Source organism: Artemia sp. Qi Xiang Cuo, chromosome 4 (assembly GCF_049724085.1).
Source record: "Artemia sp. Qi Xiang Cuo chromosome 4, ASM4972408v1, whole genome shotgun sequence".
Classification (NCBI taxonomy): Eukaryota; Metazoa; Arthropoda; class Branchiopoda; order Anostraca; family Artemiidae; genus Artemia; species Artemia sp. Qi Xiang Cuo.
In genome coordinates, this window is record NC_142797.1 from 5973943 (window position 1) to 5999536 (window position 25594).

The 25594-nt window shown below is 33.6% G+C and overlaps 1 protein-coding gene across 1 annotated transcript; it reads left to right on the forward strand.

The window, feature by feature from the left end:
* The first annotated feature begins 343 nt into the window (after positions 1 to 343).
* Positions 344 to 25594, forward strand: Spase22-23 (Signal peptidase complex subunit Spase22-23). Its single transcript, XM_089087375.1, has 4 exons — positions 344 to 537; positions 12515 to 12677; positions 16427 to 16530; positions 25346 to 25594. The coding sequence occupies exons 1-4, from the start codon at positions 395 to 397 to the stop codon at positions 25476 to 25478; spliced, it is 543 nt and encodes a 180-aa protein (XP_088943501.1). The 5' UTR covers positions 344 to 394; the 3' UTR covers positions 25479 to 25594.

Below are 25594 nucleotides of genomic sequence, written 5' to 3' on the forward strand. Positions count from 1 at the left end.
CTGACTATACTAGTGATAAAATAGTACTTTCATGTTATTTTAGAACTGTTATAGCAACCTGAGTACGTGTTACAGTGCTGCACATAATAAAATAGGGCTAAAATAGAATTTTCATGCTTTATGTGGTAACCCTATTCCCACTCTGCCCAATTAAAGCAATGCGAGAAACTCAACAGCGGCAAAGACTTGAAGCCGTAAACTTGACTAGCCTAAGATTCAAATATAAAAGAAATCTATAGGCTACTATAATGAGACAGAAACTGGCTTCAGTGCGGGCAACAAGAAGCTAAATTTTGGACGATAGCTCTTGGATATTTAGCTGTTTGCGTTTACGGAAGAAATAAGATAATTTTAGACACGTCATCTCCCATTTTAGGCTATATATATTACCAAAATGCATACATTCTTAACTAGACTCAATACTATTTCAACATTTTTCATGACTGTGCTTGCAGTATGTACATCACTTTGTTTCCTATCTACAGTCACAAATCCATACATGGCTCATGCTGATATTGTTCCTGTAAAAGTAGTAGTGTAAGTTTATTAGCCTATTATTTAGGCCCTAGACCTAGCATACTCAGCATAAGTCTAGAATAGGGGCTGTTGCAAAGTAAACATAAAAATATGGGTAAAATTCTACTTAACTGCTTTTGGCTATCTTGGAAAGGAGTTAGGTTAGGAAGATGAAAGTTTCAGGGATGATTCTACAGGGTAAAGTGTGTCATGGCAAGGTTCATTTCTGACAGAAATGATTATTATATTTGTAATCAGCATAAAAAAAGGCATAATATGATTTGGTAGAAATTTACCAATTACTGCACATTACTAGGCTAGGCTAGTTGTTTTAGCTCACATTTCATCCTATATTACTATCATAATTATAAATCACTGCTTACCTTACACAACTTCAGCTTTTAACCTTGTTTATTAAAATATATTCCAAAATCCTATTTCCATTTAACAGTCCATCCCTTTAACTTATTTACTATCGAGCTGAGATTCCTTATGGAACCCGTTTGTGATGTCCCAACTTTGCTAGTCATAGCCCCTTTAAGAGCAGCATGCAAAGCCCATGGGATGGAAGACAACTCTGTGTTGATAAGCTATTTATACTTTATTGATTTGAGAAAAGATTTGACAAGAGATAGAACAGTAAAAAAAAATCCAAATTGTTTTTAGAGGACAAATTATGTTATGAGAAGATGTTTTTATTTTTATAGGTCCATGCGCTCATGAAGCTTTTTAAATATTTCTGAAGCACTAATTGATAGAGCCCTACAAACATCAGAATTGACTTTAGAAGACAAGTTATGTCATGGGAAGATCTTTTTGAAATCCCTCCTTCCCGAAACTTAAAAATTTCTAAAATTCTACTTAAGAAGCTTTTTAAATATTTCTAAAGCACTAATAGATAGAGTGCTACAAATAGCAGAATCAACTTCAGAGGACAAATTATGTTATGGGAAGATGTTTTTGAAATCCCCTTCCCCCAAAAATCAAAATTTTACATTAGAAGCTTTTTTAAATATTTCTAAAGAGCTAGGACATGGAGCACTACAAACATCAGAATCGACTTTAGAGGACAAATTATGTTATGGGAAGATGTTCTTGAAATCCCCTTTCCCCCAAACTCAAAATTTTACAAAATTCTACTTTAGAAGCTTTTTTAAATATTTCGAAAGTGCTAAGACATTGAGCGCTACAAACATCAGAACCGACTTTAGAGGACAATTTATGTTATGGAAGATGTTTTTGAAATCCCCATTTGCCCCAAACTCAAAACTTTCCAAAATTCCACTTTAGAAGCTTTTTAAATATTTCTAAAGCGCTAATACATAGAGTGCTACAAACATCAGAATTGACTTAAGACGACAAGTTATGTCATGGGAAGATGTTTTTGAAACCCCCCTTCCCCCCAAAATCAAAATTTTCAAAAATTCTACTTTAGAAGCTTTTAAAATATTTCTAAAGTACTAATAGATAGAGTGCTAAAACCATCAGAATCAACTTCAGAGGACACGTTATATCATGGGAAGAGGTTTTTAAAATCCCTCTCCCCCCAAACTCAAAATTTTCTAAAATTCTACTTTTAATTTAGAAGCTTTTTTAAATATTTCTAAAGCGCTAAGACATAGAGCACTACAAACATCAGAATCAACTTTAGAGGATAAATTATGCTATGAAAAGATGTTCTTAAAATCCCCCTTCCCCCCAAACTCAAAATTTTCCAAAATTCTAGTTTAGAAGCTTTTTTAAATATTTCTAAAGCACTAAGACAGAGCGCTACAAACATCAGAATCAACTTTAGAGGACAATTTATGTCTTGTGAAGATGTTTTTGAAATCCCCCAAACTCAAAATTTTCTAAAATTTCGCTCTAGAAGCTTTTTAAATATTTCCAAAGCACTAACAAATAGCATGCTAAAAACATCAGAATCGACTTTAGAGGCCAAATTAATTCTACAATAATTCCCCCTTCCCCCCAAACTCAAAATTTTCCAAAATTCTACTTTAGAAGCTTTTTTGAATATTTCTGAAGCGCGAAGACATAGAGCACTACAAACATCAGAATTGACTTTAAAGGATAAGTTATGCCATGGGAAGATGTTTTTGAAATCCCCCTTTGCCCCAAACTCAAAATTTTCTAAATTCTAGTCTAGAAGCTTTTTAAATATTTCTAAGGCACTGATAGATTGCGCGCTACAAACATCAGAATCGACTTTAGAGGCCAAATTAATTCTAACATAATTCCCCCTTCCCCCCAAACTAAAAATGTTTTAAAATCCCCCTTCACCTCAAACTCAAAATTTTCCAAAATTCCACTTTAGAAGCTTTTTTAAATATTTCTAAAGAGCTAAGACATAGAGCGCTACAAACATCTGATCAACTTTAGAGGACAAGTTATGTTTTTGGGAAGATGTTTTTGAAATACCCATTACCCATTGAAATTTTGACAAAGCAACATTTTACCTTAATTTTCATTTATCAGTTTCTTTTTCTCTGGCTTTAGTTCTGAAAGCGCAATTTCAGGTATTATATTTTATGTCTTTGTCTAACAAATACCCGTTTGTCTGGTTTATTTGTCTAACAAATACCCGTTTGTCTGGTTTCCTATTACAGTCTATAGCGGTGGATTATTTATAATGCACAAGTACCGAATAATCTATATTCGTTTTGATTACTTTTTTTTGGAAACCCTTTAACATTTTGAGTTGGGTAACCACATAAAACATATTCAAATAGCTTAATCCTATAATGTTGAAAAATTTTGCTTTTCTTTTTCACATCCGCAATTTAAAATATGTTAAAAACGCTGGAACTTATATAGAAATTTTCTTTTGAGGTTGGAAAAGTTAGCTGCAAGGGGATTTGATAGAAGGGGGAGGGCAGGGGCAGTGGTCAGCAACCTGCTCGCAGTGCCCCTGCTTATACTAATCTAAGCTGACCATTTTGTTGCAAGATGTTGCACCGGAATCATGCTCTAAAATCTGGTTGATAATTTGCCTTTCTAAAAAATTTGTCTGAGTTTTGTAAAAGGGGGAAACAACCCCTAAAAGTCAAAGATTTTAATAAAACTCATACCAACAAATTTGTGGTTCTTGGCAAATACCCGCCAGAAAATCCCCCCCCCCGAAAATACTTCCCCGCTGAAAATATCCCCCCTCCCCACAGGAAATACCCTCGTGGAAAATTCCCCCCCCTAAAAAAATACCCCCGTGGAAAATAAGGCTTTTCAAATTTCAAATTATCAACCAGATTTTGGAGTATTAAGGGGGAATGGAATGAATGGTAAGGAGGATTTCAAAAACTTTGAATGACCTTTAAAGATCTGTGAGCTATAGCAATCGAATCTTGCAAAATAGATCTTCTGTTTAAATGAATTACAACAAAATTGTTTTCAGCTTCAAAGCTTTGCTCAATCCCAACTTATAAGGTTTTAAATATATGCAATTACATTTCCTAAATTTTGGAAATAAAAATTGATATGGCTTAAAATTCTGCTCAAATGATTTTTAGAACTAAAACCAGAGAAAAAGAAACTGATAACTGAAAATTAAGGTAAAATATTGTTTTGTCAAAATTTCAATAGGTAATGGGTATTCCAAAAACATCTTCCCATGACATAACTTGTAACATTGATATGCCTTAAAATTCTGCTCAAATAACTGAAATTGCGTTTTCAGAACTAAAGCCAGAGAAAAAGAAACTGATAACTGAAAATTAAGGTAAAATGTTTTGTCAAAATTTCAATGGGTAGGCTAATGGTTATTTCAAAAACATCTTCCCATGACATAAATTGTCCTCTAAAGTCGATTCTGATGTTTGTAGCGCTCTATGTCTTGGCGCTTTAGAAATATTTAAAAAAGCTTCTAAAGTAGAATTTTGGAAAATTTTGAGTTTGGGGCAAAGGGGGATTTCAAAAAAATTTTGAGTTTAGGGGAAATGGTAACTTAAAAACATCGGCCTAATGCACAACTTTCCCTATAAATGTAAGTACAATGTTTGTAGCGTTCTATGTCTTTCCAATTTAGAAATATTTAAAAAAGCTTTTGATGTGAAATATTAGAAAATTTTGAGTTGGGGGGAAGGAAGATTTCCAAAACATCTTCCCATAACATAATTTGTCCTCTAAAATCGATTCTGATGTTTTTAGTGCTGTATCTATTAGTGCTTAAGAAATATTTAAAAAGCTTCTTAAGTAGAATTTTACAAATTTTTGAGTTTTGGGGAGGGGGGATTTCAAAAACATCTTCCCAAGACATAACTGTTTTCTAAAGTCAATTCTGATGTGTGTAGTGCTCTATCAATTAGTGCTTCAGAAATATTTAAAAAACTTCATGAGTGCATGGACCTATAAAAATAAAAACATCTTCTCATAACATAATTTGTCCTCTAAAAACAATTTGGATTTTTTTTTACTGTTCTATATCTTGTCAAATCCTTTCCCTAATTAATAAAGCTTAAATGGCTTATCAACACAGAGTTGTCTTCTACCTCATGGGACCTGCATGCTAGTGTTAAAGGGGTTATGATAAGCAAAGTTGGGACATCACAAATGGGTTCCATAAGCAATGTCAGCTAGATAGTAAATAAGTTAAAGGGATGGACTGTTAAATGAAAATAGGATTTTTGAATGTATTTTAATAAAAAGGTTAAAAGCTGAAGTTGTGTAAGGTAAGCAGTGATTTATAATTATGATAGTGATATAGGATGAAATGTGATCTAAAACAACTAGTAATGTGCAGTAATTTACCATTATATAGAGTGGGGAGGTAGGTACTTAAAAGTACCTTCCTGGGACATACCTTAGCATGTAGATCCATCCCTGAAAGTTTCATTTTCCTAACCCATCCCTTTCCAAGATAGCCAAAAGTAACTAAAGTAGAATTTTATTAAAAGTAACTAAAGTAGAAGTAGAAAGATATTGGAAGAGTTTTGTTCCAAGTTTTGTTGAGTTATATAATAGCCAGGAAAGTTAGTCATTAATTTTATTGTTGTCGATTTATTTTTTCTTTTTGACTTTTTAACTAAGTTTTGACTGATCATATTTTTTATGTATTTTCATTAATTTTATTGTTATTTATTTATTTTTGATTTTTGACGTTTTAACTAAGTGTTGACTCTTTTTTATGTATTTTGTACAGTGGATTATTTTTGACATGAATGTCATTCTTTTTGATGATATATATCATTAAAATTCTACTTTAGCTACTTTTCGCTGTCTTGGAAAAGGGCTAGGTTAGGAAAATGAAACTTGCAGGGCTGGGTCTACAGGTTAAAGTATTTCCCAGGAAGGCATTTTGAAGTATCAATGTTTCTTCTTCTTCAAAATTTAGGAAATGTATTTGTATATTTTTAAAACCTTATAAATTGGGATTGAGCAAAATTTTAAAGCTGAAAACAATTTTGTTGTACTTCATTTGAGCAGAATATCTATTTTGCAAGATTTCACTTTTATAACACACAGATTGTTAAAAGTCAGGACCCTCTTGATGAACCCTCTAAGGGGCACTGACCTTTGGTGATTTTTGACAAACCCTTTAGTAAACAAATAAAGCTTTCAGAAATAGATCACATAGAATACCAAAGTAAAGTGTTTAGAGGGTCATAACCTTCCTAAATCCTGGTTTATACAATTTTTAAAGAATTCAGGAAAATTCTAGTTTGACCAGGGAGTTCCAATATGGCTTAGAATCCCAGGCATTAGCCTAGAATTGGGAATATTGAGAAGGAAAAATGGTAAGAAAACAATTCTTACTTTGTAATATGTATAAAAATTGTAGTCAACAAATTTTGAAAGCAATTATACTATACCCCTCTCCCTTATGTGCAAATATATAGCCTAAGAAGTATATTTTCAATGTGTTTTTTGTTCTTGATTTTGTCAGAGTGTATTCAATTTATAGGTACAGGGTTTGAGACAACAGTGACGCTTGGCAAAATGCATGGGAAATATGTAATTTGGGATATATATTTGCACACTAGGGAGAGTTGGTGGTAAAGTGTAGTGGAATTGCTTTCAAAATCTGTTGATTACAATTTTTATGCATATTATGAAGAAATAATTGCTTTCTTAACATGTTCTCTTCTCAGCAGGGGCATCCTGAAACTCATTTTATTGGGGGGTGATCTTTGTTAATTTTACCGAATTGCTACCTGATTTATGCTGAATTTTCTGCAGAAATCTAGAATTTTGCTAAGTTTCTGCAGATTTTCCTAACCTAACCCCTTTCCAAGATAGCCAAAAGTAGCTAAAGTAGAATTTTAACTATATATATCATAAAAAAGAATGACATTCATGTCAAAAATAATCCACTGTACAAAATACATAAAAAAGAGTCAACACTTAGTTAAAACGTCAAAAATCAAAAATAAATAAATAACAATAAAATTAATGAAAATACATAAAAAATATGATCAGTCAAAACTTAGTTAAAAAGTCAAAAAGAAAAAATAAATAGATAACAATAAAATTAATGACTAACTTTCCTGGCTATTATATAACTCAACAAAACTTGGAACAAAACTCTTCCAATATCTTTCATGCTTAGCTGGGATGGGAGTCAGATTGGGGACTTTTTGGGATGGTCTGTTGTGGGTGGGAAGGTAGGGTTTGGGGATGATGGAACGTAATCAAGGAACATACATGGATTGAGTGGAAAGAATCATAAGAATTTGATTGATAGAAACCTTTTGCATATTATTAGGATAGAATTTTGTTATTGTATAGTTGTTTTTTTTTTTATTGCAGAAGTTTCATATGTGGGCTATATTTGACCTCATTAGGGGCAGAGGGGTGTATGGCCCATAACTATAGCAACCGTAATATTTGTAAAGAGGAATACATTTGTAAATAAGGAATACAATGGTTTAATTTTTTTATTAGTGTCTACTTTACATTAGGAATCTAGGTGCATAATTACCAAAACTTTCAAAAAAAAATTAGATAAAAGTTTTTTCCCATGAGTTTTGGTTAGAATCAACCATTATTTGACTCTAGGATTCCATTTATTTGGAGAGACAATTCCAATGACTTCAGTAATATTTTGAGTTATATTAGGATTTTCTTTTGTCTGGTTTAATCCAGATGTTCCCAAATTGTTTAAAACTTAATAAATAAGACTTTAGAAAAGTTATGGGGCTGAAACAGTAAGGCTTGATATATTGGAGAAATCAGATGGGGAAAAAGTAAATACACTATTTGATTCTTTGTTCACTTCTCTCCAAATATAGCCTATCAATCACTGCCATCACAATTGCATATGCCCTCATCCAAGTGGTGCCAGAAATAGCTATGGGCTATATGCACAAGTTTGCTAATTTTGTGGGATTGACACTATCTTTTATGCTTATTTCTCATCAATAGGTGGTTTAGGCTGGTAAATAATGCCATTAAAAAAAACAAATTTTCTATGTAGCCTAGAGGTTTGTCTGGCCCCAGTAAAGAGGTGGGATGCAGAGATCTACAGAACACAAGGCTGAGGAAAGAGTTTTGAGCCTCTTGTCTTTGCTAAATCCTGATTTACAAGGCATTAAATAAATTTTGAAAATCCGCCTTCAATTTAGAAAAAAAGTTAAATAGGCTAGCTGAAATCCACCTGAAGTCAGTAGAACTATGTTTTTGGAATCTAGAGTTGTATAAAAGCAGACTCAAACCAGAATTGAGGGAAAATTTGATTTTTCCCAAGATATTAATATCTTTTATCTAGGCAATACCCAAAGCATTAGTAATAAAAAGGACCTTGAAAAGGGTTCTAAGCATTTACCCCTTTCCTGGAAAATACCCCTGCAGAAAATAGGGTTTTCCAAATTTGAGAATTTTATTTGAGTTGTGTTTTTCTTAGTTTTGTTGAGCAGCGATATGGAAAGTGAAAAAGAGGAATTTACACGCCATAAGTATCTTAAAAACCTAGAAAAAATACAAATTAATTTTCATTGAAGAGACTTCCATATGAACTTCTGCCATTTTTGGCAGTAGTGAGTGCCAAATTAAGAAAAAAAGAAAAAAACTGTTGGCAAAAATCATTAAAATTAAGCTGGAAATATATGGCAACAAAAAGCTTAAGAAGGTTTAGCTTTTCTTTGAAAGTTTTCGTAGACTAAAGCATTTTCAAATTCTAATTAGTGTTTCTTATCTTCCAAGTGCAAAACAAACAGACATTATAATAGATAACCTAGTCAAACTAAAAAACGAGCAACGATTAGTCAAACTCAAGACCAGAAGTTGGCTTTGGGAACCAAAAATTCTTATTGTTTAAGTTTTTCCAGACACAAGCATTGTCAAATTCTGCAAGTTAGTTTTTGTTATGTTACAAGTTTTTGTAATGCCAGCCACCATTGAAAACATCTCCCCAGGAGACAATTTACACTCCATATTCATTTATAAAAGTTGACATTTTGAGACTAAGAGAGGAAAGGAAATAATAAATGAAAAATAAAATAAAAAAAAGGTGAGAAAACGAGGATTTTGTCAGCCAGTGGCTTTTTTTTTTTTTTTTTTTTTTTTTTTTTTTTTTTTTTGTAAAAGTTTTATTCTCCCAACCCAATTATTTTCCAAGATAGCACTAAGACTAGCATCCATAACTTTACACCATTTACTGATTTGGTTACTTTGTTTGAATTTTTGCATTTGTTTCTCACAAACATTTCATTCATAATGTCAATTTGAAAATGAATAAGCAAGCATTTGTATATAGCTATGAGTAGTAACGATCTTGTGAAGGGGCTGAACTAAATACTATGATGATAAAAGTTGTACCATGTGTTTCCAAACTTAACTGTGTTTACGTGGCATTTTATCCCAACCCCAACCCCCTTCTAACAGGGCCAGTTATAGCCCACAGCTAAATTCAAAACTTGGCTGATTCAGGTACTTTACATTACATTTTTTGCTTATTTCTCATTAACTTTACAATGTAAAATATTGCCAATTTAAAAGAAAAACTATATATATATATATATATATATATATATATATATATATATATATATATATATATATATATATATATATATATATATATATATATATATATATATATATATATATATATTAATCACAACCCCACAATAATCACAGCATTTGTTATCATCACAATCATGCTCAAGGCACACATCATTTATCCCTCTAATGCCCTGATAATGCTCTTGGCTATGAGCAAAAGTTTGTCATTTCTTTCTTATATAGCTTAGGGGAACGTCCAGACTTTTAGAAGAGAGTTACCTATTTAGGTATGCAATCCGTAAATGGAAAGAAATAAATAGTTAAGGGTATTCCATATGCCGTCTTTGTCAATAGAATAAAAATATACGCCAAAATCTATATCTTGACTTACTTGATTTAAGTCCCATCCATCCTTGGAGGTCGTTTTGGGGTGCCCTCTAGGTCAAGAACCATGTACAAGAACCCAGACATCAAAGACTATCTTTGGGAGACAAGTGCCCTTCATATGTTGTCTGCACCCTAGCCATCTAAGCTATCACAGTTTTATTCTGCTGAGGATGGTTAGTTTGATCTTGAGATTACAGAGTGGCTTGATATTGGAAATTCTATCATGATAAGTGATACCAGCAGTATAATGCAGCATATTGCAATATATTAGAGTCCAGGATTCACAGGCACGAATGGCAATAGGGGTAATAAGCAAGTTAAATAGCTTCACTTTAAGGTTTGTGGATTAGTTCTTGTTTCTCCAGATGGACATCAGACTTCCAAAGTTGGAATTTACAAGTGCCAGTTGTCTCTTGATATCTCTTGAGTGGTTATTGTTGGAGGTGAGTAAGCTACCAAGGTAGGTAAATTCGTCAACCTACTCTAAAGTATCATGTTCAAGCTGGAGTCAGTCCAGAATTGAAGATCATGGAGGGACTTAGAAATTAGGGCTATATTGTCAGCATAAGCAAGTTTGTCTATCATTACCCCCCCTCCCTTTGAGGGCACCGAGAGGTATCAGAAAGGACTGTAGTTAAAAAGAGATTGAAGAGCTTCAGTGATAGCAAGCAACTTTGTAGAACACCAGTTGATGTTTCAAAGCTTTTGGTAGGGCAAGTCATAACACGGTCATAACACGTCATAATACGGCTTCTAAACTTCGTGTTCATGTCCCTTATGAGGGAGACTAAATTAAGTGGAATTCCAAAGTGAAGAAGAATGTGCCATAGGCTGTCTCTCCAATCGAGGTCAAAGGCTTGTTTGAAATCTATGAAGAGCTGATAGATATTGCAGTTTTGTTCAAGATATTTTTCCATGATCTCGTGGGCTGTGAAAATCTGATTGACTATTGACCTAATTGGGTTTAGAACCCCCTTCATATTCTGGGATAACTGTTGAGCATATTGTTCAAATGCGCCCAAACCTGACTTTTGTCATTATTTTTGCAGCATAGCTGGTCAGACTTATTGGTCAGTAGTTGTCACAGACTCCTTTTGAGCCTTTCTTATGGAGGGGAACTATTGTGGCTTTGCATCATGGTGTGGGGAAGTGGCAGTTGTAGTCATTTTATGGTAAAGATCAATATTCACAATTATCATTTAGAAGTTCAGGCTGTATTCCATCAGGACCAGCCACTTTGTTGGTCGTCGGATCTTTGATGCTTTAGTTTCAGAAGCAAAGGGGCTGAGGAATTTCAGTTTCAGAGCAAAGGCTTGGTCTGTAGCAAGTATCTAAATCTAGATTTATGTGTTTGTCTAAAAATCCATCTATGCAGCTCAATAACAGCTATTAATTCTTGGGTATAAATTTTCCAAGCAAAAACTATCAAGCTTTGATCTACGCACCCTTCTGTGGTGTGTATAGCTCTTAAGAAGGAAGGTGGGGGGCATATTATTTTTTTTTTTAGAATGGGGCCAAAAACATGAAAAGAATGTATTTTTAAGCCAAAAATTTGAATTCCCTATGGAGGATGGCCCTTAAAATCAGTATCAAGGGGATGCCTCCCTAATACCTCTGTGTTTAGGTCTATATACACTTAAGACTTCCTGTCTTCACACATAGGCCTGCTTATTATTCAGCGTTTGATATGTATCAACGCTGGAAAGCAAAATTGTTTATTAGGGCCTAATCTTCAGTTTGTGAACATCCTCTAATTGGTATTTTAAATAGGAAAAGAAAAGAAGATAGTATTTCTGGATCATAATTGTGAATTGTTGTCTGTTAGTTTTTATAGAAGGTGGCTCCTTGACATGATGGGGATTCCATTCTACTTCCATTGTTCTTAGGTCTATACATCTAAAGACTGTTCATTAAGCTTTACATTTAAAACAACCAATAGTTTATATTCTTTTTTTCAAAAAGTAAAATAAAATAACGTCTTTTGGATTACTATTTTGAATTGTGGTCTTACAATTTTTAATGAAGATGGCCCCTTAAAATGTGTATAAAGGAGATCTCTCCCTAATCCCCCTGTGCTTGGGTCTTATATTCTAAAGACTTTGTTTTCACATGCATGGGCGCCCATATGGGGGGGCAGGGGGGGGCTCTTGCCCCCCTGGCTGAATGATGCTGCCTTATTTTTATATTTTTGTTCTGAGATTTCTATTATATAGCATTAAAAGTAGCAATTAGACGCAGTTTGCCCCCCTGGAATTCAGCTTATGGGCACCCATGTTCACATGTTAGCCTACTGTCTTAATTAGTACCTTATATCTATCTTCACTGGAAAGCAATATTGTTAATTAAGTTTTCATTTTCAAACAATGTTCAATGTTTAGCTGTTATTTTTTTGAAAAGAAAAAAACAGTATTTGTTTTACCACTGTTTTGTATAGTGGTGTTACAATTATTATAGAAGACATCCCCTTAAAATCAATATCAAAGGGGGTCCCACCCTTTCCCCTCTGTGTTTAGTTCTGCATTCTCTGAAGTTCTTCTATTTTCCCATGCATGCCTACTCTTTCATTCCTTTTTTTTATAATCTCTACATTTATATACACTGGAAAGTGAAATTATTCATTGTTCATTGAAATTATTCAAGCTTAAGTTTGCAACCAACCTTTAATTAATTTTTGTTTCAGAAAGAATTTAAATGATTACGCCACAAACTCAGAAAGAACAGACCTCGGAATTGTGCAATTTGATTTAAAAGCTGATGTACAGGACTTGTTTAATTGGAATGTTAAACAGTTATTTTTATATTTAACTGCCGAATATCAGACTGAAAACAATGCTGTAAATCAGGTAAAAATATTTCTACTATACTTGGTATTGTTGATGTCTTATTGCTGTTGTTGCCTCTATTGTATTTTTGCTAATGCTAGAACCCTTAGAAAAAACTAGAAGCTCACCAATTTTTGTTACAGTCTAATAAAAATTTTGTTTTGGGGAAAACCAAGCTCTTAGATCAAAATGTGTGTTTTGCAATGTTACCAAAATTATGATGTATTTGTGTTTTGCATAATGCACATGGTTAAATGGAGAGGTTGAGAATTTTTATCTATTATGATTAATAAAACTGAACAGCAATTGCCCATTGCTGTCCAACCGAACAGCAACGCTTGAAGTGTTTCCTCTCCCAGAATGGAAATCTGTTTGCTGTAACCACGTGTGTTTTGAAGTTTGATTTTTTGATGAATATGAAGACGTAAAGAGAATTATTAATTGTGACAAAATCATGTGACAAAATTGTGATAAAATTAATTGTGACAAAATCATGTGACAAAATCACATGTATCATGGAATACCTGTGTTGATTTGAAAATGGTCTGCTTCCTCCTTAAGCAAGGGGAGTTCCTAGTGTCCTTATTCTTGTGTATTTGGGATTGCAGATGTCATGAGAAGTATTGAATAAAGTCACATTGACTGCTAAGGTCTGATTTGACACTTAGCAATCCACATTCTACACAAGTCACTTGTTAACAGAATGAATATAATTACCCCCCAGGGAGTGGGGGGTAAAACATAGCATATATTAAATGTGTATACGTAACCATGAAACTCCCCCCCCCCTTAAAACCCAAAAAACAACAGTTTAAATATCGTAAACGCAATGAAAACCACGCTTTGCATTCCGTTTCCCTATAGCGGTCTCTTGCAATTAACCCGTTTGGCCGGTTTCATCTCTGTGTACAAAGCTTGTCTCAAGAAGCAACTTACTAAAGCTTTGTTAATTCAAAGGTGTTTTTGGCATTTCCTTCTCTGTCATTTGAAAATAGAGATGTGTTTGATTATCCACATATTTGTAGTCTTTTAAAAGCAGTTGCGTCAATGGAAAGGGAGGGATAAGCCTCCTCATGCCCCAGATTTTGAAAAATACCTTTTTTGGTATCTTTGTTGAATAATATCATTGTTCTGGTATTTTTCATAAAAAAATACTTAGCAATTGATTTCCCCTCTAGATTTTGAAAACACGATTTGACCTCCCCACTACACCTTCGTGAATTGACATCCCTGTTTGAAGATGTACATTTTATTGGAACAGTAATAAAACTTCAAAGCTATATTTGTTTGACATTCAAAAATATTGTTAAATGGTTCCGTGGAAATATACAATCTTGTGTAATTGCAACAAAGTTACAAGCAACTTTTGGAGATTTGGTGTTTTTTGGAACCGTAGCCACCTTGCTGACTTCCCAAAAAATTGGTTGGTAACAGTGGGCAGAATGAGCTGCCCAAAATACTTAGAGGCTGGAAGGCATGGAATCAAGGTAAATGGAGTGCACCTATTAACTGTTGCTGGAGCATCAAATGAGAATATCCAGATTAAACACGCAAAAACATCTCCAGGTAACAGGCGTTCACTTAATATATTTACCACTTGTAAAAGAAGAAGAAGTTATGAATAAAACTACTTTTTGTCAGCAATATGTTTAAGAAATTTTCCCTTTCTATATTCATCCCGCAACACGAAGACCCACGCCTCCATGATATTTTGAAAATTGAGAAGCAGAATGATGCGTAGATGGTCAATTTAAGTGCATCAAAAATAAAGGAGCTGCTGATCTCTCGATTGAAAATGCCACGCATATACCCTGACTTCATTTTTGTGAATGAAACTATAAGGAGATTTAAATCATTGATGTACAAGGTCAGGATCCGAAGAAGGATTGTTGTAGAGTAGGATATATGACGCTTAAATAGATGGGCTTAGGAACTCAGTTATCTAACCCTGTATTTAATAAACTGAATTATTGATTTTTGTAATTTTTGGTGTCCAACAGGCAATTAAAACTGTTGAATTGTGTCCAAAATCATTTATTGAAACCTAATGTAATTAATCCAATTTGCTTATTATGCTTCAGAGCTCAATAATCTGCAATTCGTTTTTTTTTTACAGATCAAAATTACAGGTGTATTTATCTATCTGTATTTGATTGTAATATTTTTTATTAGTTTCAAAGGTTCTATAAGGTTGCATAGTTTTTTTTATTTTTTTTATTTGTTTTTGTAAGAAATCCATCTTAATGTTCAAATTGCGTTCAATAGAGCACAATAATCACGCTATTTTTATAATCTATTACAATTAGTTGCAATAATCTCTGTCGAGTGTGGGGGAATTTTTTATGCAACGTTATTATTAAAAAGTTTTGTTACAATGGCTCTGGGCAGTGCTTCAGCCCCCCTTCCCTTATTCTGTTGCTTAAAAATAATGTATTGATACTAAAAGTTCAGCACACATTTGAATAGATTTGGGAGAATTCCCAAGATGGTCTAAAGAAGGTCTAAAGACCTTCCTAGGAAACTGTATGAAATTAGGTTAGTTCTTGAAAGTGCAAAAGTAAGTGATAAAATGAGCTATAGTAGACTACCCGCAATTTTATAGCGTACCAGAGGACTTTATCTGCAGTTCGTCAACAAGAGGAAAAAAAGTAAACAAGTGTTGTTTAGGATATTCTATTAAGTATTATGCATTTATGTATTTGTCGTTATCTTGTAGTATTTTAAATAATACTACTTAGGATATACTGTGAGTATTATATACTGTTATATATTAATCCGTATTATTATTTTTATCCATATTACCATTATAAATTGTTATATAATATAAATAATCCATCATACAAATAATAAAAAGGACAGCGCAATGAAGAAATTTTAACGACAATGAATTGTAGAAGAAGAGAATGTTGGTCCTAATAGGATTTTGCTTTTGTAAATTACCTTTGTTTGTCAGTCCAAGTTGAACTTGTTTAGAGTAACAAACTTGTTTAGAGTCATGTCCTCTTTTATTTATTATAATTTGAGTATTATCTTTATTCTACTTCTTTTGTTTGATTGAAAATGGCTGTGAGACTCGTATCCGAAATATTCAATTCGTTTTCTTCTGCAATTCCTGTCTCTAAAATCTTCTAATTGCGTTATCCTCTTTATTGTTTCTGTTATTGTATACTTATTTTACCTATTATATTATGCAAACATATTATATAATATACTTATTATATACCTATATACTTGTTATTATGTATTTAGTATTCTATACTTAATAATACTATTTGGAATAAATTATTTACGAATTAGTAATTAGTTTATTAAAAAAAAAACTTTTATATAGCAATTGGCAAATTTATTTGACAAAGCAATGGTTAAAGACATGGAACTAATTTATGATGTTTATTTTATGAATGCAAATTTGCAAAGTTTGAGGGAGGAGATTTTAACTGCAAAGTTTGAGGGAGGAGATTTTAACTGCAAAGTTTGAGGGAGGAGATTTTAACTGCAAAGTTTGAGGGAGGAGATTTTAACTATATTTATAGCCTTGTGTCTGATGATGTCAATTTGAAAGAGCTTATTCTCATGTGGTTCGTCTCATGTAATTGGATTGCTGTTTATTTTTTTCTCTTTTATTGTTTCTATTTTCTTATCCTTAAAAATTTTATAAAAAAATCTTTTAATTTGATAGAAAAAAAGGAATTTGTCCCCAGCCAGTTGTAACCAATTGCATTTAAGTCCTTTTTATAAACTTATGGAATGTTTTTTTTGTTCTTTTTTAGGTTGTACTATGGGATAAAATAATTCAACGAGGTGAGAATACAAAGCTTGATTTGAAGAATGTGAATATGAAGTACTATTTTTGGGATGATGGAAAAGGTTTGAGGTGAACAGATTTTATTTTCTCATTTTAGAAACATTATGTGCAAAATCAAATCGTGCGTATTTTTAAGAAGATGCCATATTTAAAGACAAGATAATATTTTGAGAAGATGTAAAAATTACTTTGGATTAGCCAGACTAGCCTAATTGCTTTTGATTAGCCTTTGGATTAGCTTTGGATTTCAGTTTCAGGTTTTTCTTTGACTGCCTTGAAGATTAGAACTGTCCACCTATGAATATAATTGTCCCAGTCTTGAAATTGATATAAAAAAAAATCGCATCCCGCCTCCAAGAAAATCTAAAGCATAATGCATTAGAAATGTAGCTTGGTGTATTTTTGATTTTTATTTGAGAAGAAAGCAAAAATGCTAAAATGCAAATCCTTTCAGTAAAATTCAACAAAAATTAAATGAATATATTTTTCTAAAAACAACTCCTCATGCAAGGCCTTACACATTGGGAGGGGGGAGGGGCTACCAGGTTTGAACAGTTTCTAACTATATTTTGTCATTTCTTCATTTTGCTAGTTTTTCTTAAATCTACAAATTTAGGGAAATATCATAATGTGCTTTAGTTTAAAAGATCTAGTTTAAAAGATATGTTGTATTAGCTGAGACCCAGTAACTTTTGTTCGGCTTATTTCAATTTTACATTCTACTTTCGTTGAATTTTGTTGTTGTTTTTGTTGAGGTAGCAAGGACAACACAATAAAATATTTTTCTCCCGTTTTGTCCTCTTGTTCTAAGTTCTATGGTTACCGGAAAACTTCGGTTTCCTAAGATTTTTCTTTTGGTAATTGCAGAGATATGAACATTTTAGAGCCTTGCAAAATTTTTTGTCAGTGCTTCCACATTGAACTGTGACAATAATTAAGCCAAACTAATTAGTTAAATTTGACAATGTTTTTTTTATGAGTAAAAATTCTAACATTAACAATCTGTTGATTGCCTAGAACAACTATACCTTGAATGGGAAAGCCACACGTTCAGAAACTGTTTTTTGGAATATGTTTTTAGGTTGTTTTTGCTGGTTATTCACCCACATTTCTTTTTCTTTAGATTAATCTAAAAAAAAACTTTTCCACAAAAAAAAGTTTTTTCAAAGGAAAGTAAAGAGCTACATCTAACCAAAGATTAGCAAAAATAAAGTCAAATAATTTTCCAAGCGTAAAACTACCGTAAATCACTATCGATAAATAAATGAAGCCCAAAAAAGAACAGAACTTACTATAATTACTTAATTACTATAATTACTTACTTACTATCATCGAGAACTTACTAGTAAGTTAACTTACTAGTAAGTTAACTTTCTATCACTTACTAACTTACTAAATAATCGAGTCAAACTCAAACGAGGAGACAGTAAAATGAGTAGAACTGACGCCCCCCGTATCTTCTAAAGACAAGTTCATAATTTGCACTTTACTGAAAACAAAATGTATTTTAAATGTTTTCACTTTTTTAGCTTTAATAAATGCAAAATTATTAAGATTTTCAGGAATGAATATTGGTATATATATATTAGAACCCGACGGATATGGATTTTTGGGGTCTGATACCGATATATCGGTATCGTACCGATACGATACCGATATAATCTGCCGATAAATTCACCTTCGGAAAAAAAATAACTTAAAGTTCCAACCCCCCATTCTCTGTCCATATTCATGCTCACATGTTTCTCCCTGGTGTATTGCACACCAAAGAACAGCCTCAATAATTCACTGTGGATTTCCAAAAATTAGGCCATTAACTTTTTTTATTTTTATTAAGAATTTAATTTTTTTTTAAATTTTTATTTAATTTTTGATTAATTTTTATTATTAATTTTTTATTTAAATTAATTTAATTTTTATTAGGCCATTAAATTTTTTATTAAGAATTGTTTGATTTTCGTTACCTTTTCTGATCAGCTGCTTCTTAGCACACAAATGAAATGGCGGATATTTACGGAAGTGACAAATATAAAAAAAAAATTTAATCAAAGAAGCGTGTTTAGTTACAAAAACACAAATACTTGAAAATCAGATTGAAAGAAGTGTGAGATATTTATTGAAATTGGTTATTCAAAAACCAAATTTCAATAGCGGGACTTTAGAATTTTAACCATTCACATATTAATGTGAAAACTTTATATTCGTATGATATGATCTCTTACCAACAAATTCATGCTAGGTGTACTGGATAAAGGGGTACAGCTAGAGTTTTAAGTTTGGAGGATGGATTTAAAGAATGTGTTAACATAATCGTTTAGTATGCCGACAAATGCGGACACATAAGCCAAATTTCCAAGGTAAATAGGTAGATTTTCCAAGGTGTTGACACGCGGCGTGTCTTGGATCTTTCACCCATACAAGTGAAGATTCATTAATCAGAGATGTATGGATTATTGTATTCTTTTTAGTTGTTTTGGTAGAAGACGTACGTTCTTTAAGTCACCATACATTTAGAACATTGCTGCAACAGGTGTGTATTGACAACAAATATACTTTGACTCACCTCTGTTGCTCCTTCCACCATGATCAGACTTAGCTGGTAGCTCCGCCTTTAAAGACACGAAAAGAAAAAATTGCCTCAGGAAATATAGTGCCCTCTTCTGGACAAGTTGCGCATTAAAAAAAAAGAAAAAAAAAAAAAAAAAAAAAAAAAAGGATCGGCCGATAAACGATATTTTCCCGATATCCGATAATAGCACTGACCCTCATATTGGCCCAATAATATCGGTCTGTCAGTCGGGCCCTAATATATATATATATATATATATATATATATATATATATATATATATTTATTTATTTATTTATTACCCATCAAAAAAAGATACAAAAGACAGAGTATCATTAAAAAAGAAAAAAACACACACAAAAAATAAATTACAAAACTTTACATATAATAGAACAAATTACAAAGACGAGAAACAAAAACTCAATTATACACTGAACAGCAGGTCCGTAAGAAATTTTACTTTTTAATCTTCCAACCACTGAAGAAAAATAAGCAATATTATTGATAACTTCAATTCAGCTAACCTAACCTACAGCAAAACACTCGATAAATTCTATTAAAAATCAAAGGACTCAATCAACTAGTCTAAATATGACAAGACGGTAAAAAGACTAAATATGACAAGAGATATGCAAATAAATTAATTGGACAGGGATTTAGTGCCTTAGCAAACGGCACCATGGGTGGGAAGATATGCTCTTGTTGTACCGTTTTATTTTTTTAGTGAGGTCTGCTGCTTGGACTATACTTTATAATTTTTTTAAAAGGTATGACGGTTGTGTCCTCGACGGGAATCATAACAAAAACTTCAAATACTTAAAACTCGCGAATTTAACGTTTTTTGTATCTAGCTCAGGACAAATTCTGTAATACAGAATTTGATACATGACATGGGAACGGGACGCTGTGTTATAACGTCGAGCCAGAATTAAACGGTTGAAACGGATTTTAGATGAGACTACTCTACTGTAAGCAAAAGCCAGGCGTTTACGGAGATGATTAATAAGAAGGGAGCGGGTAGTTTTTAGATCCTTTCCAATTGGTAAACCAAGGTAAACAATTTTCGAGACAGGGGTTTCAGACAGTTTTCCCAGCATCAGAGACGAGACCTCTTCTTGGCGCCAGTTGAACAGAAGAATATCCGACTTCTGTGGGTTAAATTCAAGACCAATGCGACTGTAATTTGATTGTAGTGTGGAGAAGGTGGTCTCTGTACCTGCGACTGTGCGGCTGGGGTTGAGAATGTCATCGGCGTAAGCTATCATTGTAACGTCTATGCCACGAGCTATGCATGTTGTCTGGATAGTAGATTGTGGTTCAATAATACAACTATTAAAGGCACAAGGAGATGTGACTTATCCTTGTCGAGCACCCTTTTTTACTGGGACCACAGGATTCCCTCGGTAGTACAGCATCACGTCTGGTGTATATTCAGTGAGGGATCGACCATGGCCAGGAAGTAGGAGTTCAGCCTGTAGGTGGTCGTACATATCTTTAATGGGTAGTAGGATGTCCTGCACACCTCTCTTTTCCATATCCAGAATGAGTTGGTCATGGAGAAGTGAGTCGTAGGCACGACAGACGTCATGTAGACCTATAACAATGGACTCTTTTGATTCATCAGCGTCAATCAAGACTGAAGCCAAAGCAGAAATGGCGTGGCCGCAACCAAGACCCTCTGGAACCCAAACTGGGAACTGGGAAGGGGGAGTCCAGCATTTTTCCTGGGTTTCATCAATGACCAAAAGTTCGAAGATTTTGCAAAGAGTTGGTGCTACTGTGATCGATCTGAACGAAGCACAATCCGAAGTACTTTTTACTTTCTTCAGGACTGGCCTAAGTGACCCAGTACCGAATGCTGATGGTACGAGTCCAGTAGTGAAGATCATCTGAAAGAGAAGAGTTAGGTGCCCCATGAAAGTTGGGCTGCAATGGCTAAGGTGAAGGGCGGATACACGGTCAATGCCAGCCGACTTCTTCTTTTTCAACCGTCGGACCGCGGACGCAACCTGTGATTGGGTAACTATGAAATCTCTATCTGGAATTGATGAGAGGAGGGATGAAAGCTTTTCTTGAACAGAAATTTTAAGATTATGTTTTGTGGGTGAAAACTCACCGAGATAATAGTTTATTAATGCTAAAGATGGAATATCTGGCTCGAGAACCGCTGACTCTGTCTTATAAAAATTTTTCTAAAGCAGATTAGGATTTTTAATGACTTTTTCAGAAAGCTCTGATTTCAACTGCACACAGTGACGAGCAAGTTCCTTCGAAAACCTACGCTTAGATGCAATTCTAATCTCTTTCACTACTCCTGAGTGTGGTCTACCACATTCTTTCCATTTCCCGTACCAGAAACTAGCTTAGTCGCATGCTAATTGTAACAAAGGGTTAGAAGACCATCCCTTTTCTTGAGTTTTTTGTCTGGCACGAGACTTGGGTACTCCCTGAGATTCGGCAAACAGAAGAGCATCGATGAGAGAATTTCATAAGTAGGTCAAACCGTACGCGAATTTTTGACAGAACAAGATCACAAGAATCTTGAAACTTTTCTTTACGCCAAACCGGAACGTCATGCCACCTCTGAGTGAATATCGACGAATTATTCACAGCGGAAAACGAGGCAGGCCTACTGATAATACACTGAACTGGGAAATGATCCGAAGTGAAACTATTCGGAAGGACAAGAGCATCACGTGCTGGAAAAGAACTAAAGCTAACTATATGGTTTAGATTGACGTAGGGCCAGATTGGTGAATATGCGAGAAGTTCTGGTTCTTCGGTAAATAGTAAAACGGTTATCTTGTATACCTAATAGAATGTGAAAATGACTGTTTTCGGCACTGATATTCACATCTGAATTATAGTTAAAGTCGCCCACTATTATACACTAAAGGGACCCTCTCTCGGCTTTCTTAAGGCACTTGGTTAGCTTTACATCACTTATAGCCAAAAAATTATCAGATTCGTCGTCACAGTAATCAGTGGGAAGGTACACATTTATAACTAGCAGGTTATTTAGTCTAGTTGCAAGAAAATTGTCACTGTTCTCATGTACTTCGCACGCAAGACGATTGCTAACCAACGTGGCAACACCGCCAGACGGACGGCCCCAAGGAGATGAACGTTTTCCAGGCACGGAGAACACAGAATAGGACGGCCAGAGATTTAGTAGGTTTGTGCCAGCCTCTGTGATAAAATGTTCTTGCAGGCATATCACATTGTATTTATTCACAAACTGGTCAACCACAAGAGACCGCTCGGAAAAATTTCCGTTTATATTCCAAGAAATTAGTGAAATGTTAGAGATTTCGTTATTCATCATGTTAATGAGTTGCCTTTTGCTGGTTTTATAGACACTTTATGCTATAGCAGGTATGAACCGCTTTCTTATAGGAAACTCAAAACATAGCGCGAGCATAGTTTTCTGTGTCGTTCTTTATGAAGACGTGGTCCGACGTACCATATCTGGTGCATACAGGGATTTTGGAACACTCGCCTGCTTAGTGACATGGGTTGCAGCATGTATAGCAATGACTGGGTAAGAAATGGAATTCTTCAGTGGTCAGTTTTTCCTAATAGATCTTCACAGAGTCCTTAAGAAATTTATCCAAATCTGATTAACCGCTAAAAAATACATTGAACATAAGAGAAATGCGGAGCAGTTAAGATTGTCTAGTTCTGGGGATCAGCAAAGTTAGCTTATCCGCCGATGCGTCAGAGGGGACTCGTTTCACTACACCAATATAATTAGGGCTCTTTAATGAAGCAGAGATCTGCGGCTGGTTGGTTTTGATTGACTCAACAATGGTTTAAGCTGTGTTTTTCGAGCGAAACACTAGTTTTTAGTCTGATTTGACTCTCCGTAATCCATATATATCACTAGTTTCTACACATGCTGAATATATGAATCTCTTTCTAGCACGTGGGATATCAAGCAAATCGGGCATATTTTTCAGAACGATTAAATAAAGAGGTTTATCAGGCTGGTTTGACGCGCTAGGCCATTCGATGGGTTTGTTGGCATTAATAGCAAAATGGTTCTTAATAACTCGAGACAATTCATTCACCTTAATAGCAACGGTTACTGCAGTAGCTTCATTAGTAGTTGGGACTGAGCATGGAGAATCAATAACAAAGGTCGGCAATTTGGTCTTCTTGGCGTGAGCTTGGTGAATCCATCTGCAAATTTCCGTAAAATTCTCTTCATCTTTCGCGTGAATTTTACAGCGTGCTGTAAACTGCATTAGTTTATGGAGCGATTCTTTTGCTTTCAGAATTTTTTCTGGTGTGAAAAAGCCGACGCCTGTATCAACTAGTCCCTTCAGTTTTTCTCCTTTTTCCATACTACGGCTCACACAGCATTACTACAGGCTCACACAGCACACACACATTCAACACAGCATTCAAGAATAATTTTTCCTCCATTTCCGTCGACATCCCGAAAACAACGTGGTGCTGTCGACACACCTTAAGAAAAGGTTGAATATTGCTTATAAGATTTATATAATATTATAAGATATATATATATATATATATATATATATATATATATATATATATATATATATATATATATATATATATATATATATATATATATATATATATATATATATATATATATATATATATATATATATATATATATATATATATATATATATATATATATATATATATATATATATATATATATATATACATGTTAGGCCTAAACAGTCAGTCCACATTCATTTGTTGTTGTTTTTTTCCAGTAATTTTGGATAAGATAGTGATTTTTTTTCGATATTAAGAGAAATAAAACACACTGTTTGAAATAAGGATCGTTTTCAGTAGAGTGCAAATTATGTTCTGGTCTTTAGAAGGCACGGGGGGGGGGTATCAGTCCTTTTCCTCTTTGTTTCTGATCGTTTTGAGTTTGACTTGGTTATTTATAGTAATTTCTATTCATTTCGGGTTTTATTTATTCATTGATGGTGATTTATGGTAGTTTTATGGTTGGAAAATTATTTAAATTTATTTCTTCTCATCTTTGGTTTAATGTAACTCTATACTTTTCTTTGAAAAACTTCTTTTGTGGTAACAGTTTTTTTAAATTAATTTTTTTTTGTTTTTATTTATATGGCCTTTTTCATTGGTAAAGAAAAGAACATTTTAAATCTTTTCGTTTTTTTCTATAAAAATCCAGATTTTGACTCACTATTTGTATGTTGGACAAAATGTTTCAACAATTTTTAATAGTATACCCCCTTTTTAAAATCTGGCTACACATAGTATCTTTTAATTTATCTTTATACCTTTTCAGTTCTGTTCCTTAGACATTGTATCTAAGTATGCTATGTTTCTACAGAGGAGAGATAGCAGATCGGCTGTGATAATTAAAAGTGTGATATCCAATTTTGGTCAAAAAGGAGTTATGTATCTGTCATTGATAAACTAGGCACGTGGAATCGATTGGTGCATTCAGAATTGTCCTGTTTTGTACCGTTGCGAAGATAAAAAGAGACATAAACCTCTAAGTGGCCTATGTATCTTTTTTATCTGGCCTTGTTGCATTTCAGAATGACAGAAGAGGCTATAACATGAAGACCTGGCATTTGTCTCCTTTTTTTGTCAAGGAAAAAGGAGACAGACGCAATAAAACCGAAAAATATATAAACAGCCTGAAACACTACAGCTTAACCTTTACAGCTGAAAATAGAGCACAAGGTGTGTTAAGAATATGTTCCCATTATCCCCATTAGCGTCATTCTTCATAGTGACCACACCCCACAATTTTTTTTTCATTGATTTGGCTCTCCTGAAAAGTTACAAAAATGGCAAGTGTCGCACTTGTAATTATCACAGCCAAGAGGTAGCTAGCCTTGTTGGTTTGCTAGATGCAGATTTATTGCGACTTTTTTTGTAATACCTTCTGTTTGTCAGTCCTAGCGGGAATTGCTTAAAACAATGACATTGATATTGTTTTATTGATACTTTTAATTTTTTTTTTTTTTTTTTTTATAGTAAGCTAAATTTTATTTTGATTCGACTAATCGTAGGGGTCTTTCCCCCGTTTCGTTGTATCAAGCGGACTTCCTCATGGAAATGCTTCAATACTGACTCAAATCTTAAAAAGAGTTGGATAATTGGCTTACGCTAGACTATATTTTACCCAGGATCTACTTTTAGAATTGGGTAATTATTAGACCCTAACGCACAGATTGTGACCTATCTTTGTCTAAAAGGAAATCAAGTTAGTTAGTTTAACGATAAATTTCTTTCACTAGGTTTGTGAGTAGGCTGGAGGTTTACTATGATTTCTTCTTTCAGAGGCAATGAAAATGTTACGCTAACACTTTCATGGAATGTGATTCCAAATGCTGGCACCCTGCCAAGGATTACCGGTATGGGGGCGAAGGTGATCAAATTTCCATCAGATTACACAACAACTAGAGCAATTTGAGAATTTGACGTGAGATAGAAGATCTCATTCTTGTATGGTGAATGAATTCGTTTTTTTAAGTCAATGAGAAGAAATGTAAAGGTTCCTTTTAAGGAATAAAAACTTGTCCTTTTTTA

What these genes read in the sequence shown, in the direction of transcription:
- Spase22-23 (XM_089087375.1), top strand. Translation starts at nt 395, where the DNA reads ATGCATACATTCTTAACTAGACTCAATACTATTTCAACATTTTTCATG. An exon ending in GTTCCTGTAAAAGTAGTAGT is followed by an intron (nt 538 to 12,514) that starts GTAAGTTTATTA and finishes TTTTTGTTTCAG; the next exon opens with AAAGAATTTAAATGATTACG. An exon ending in AAAACAATGCTGTAAATCAG is followed by an intron (nt 12,678 to 16,426) that starts GTAAAAATATTT and finishes GTTCTTTTTTAG; the next exon opens with GTTGTACTATGGGATAAAAT.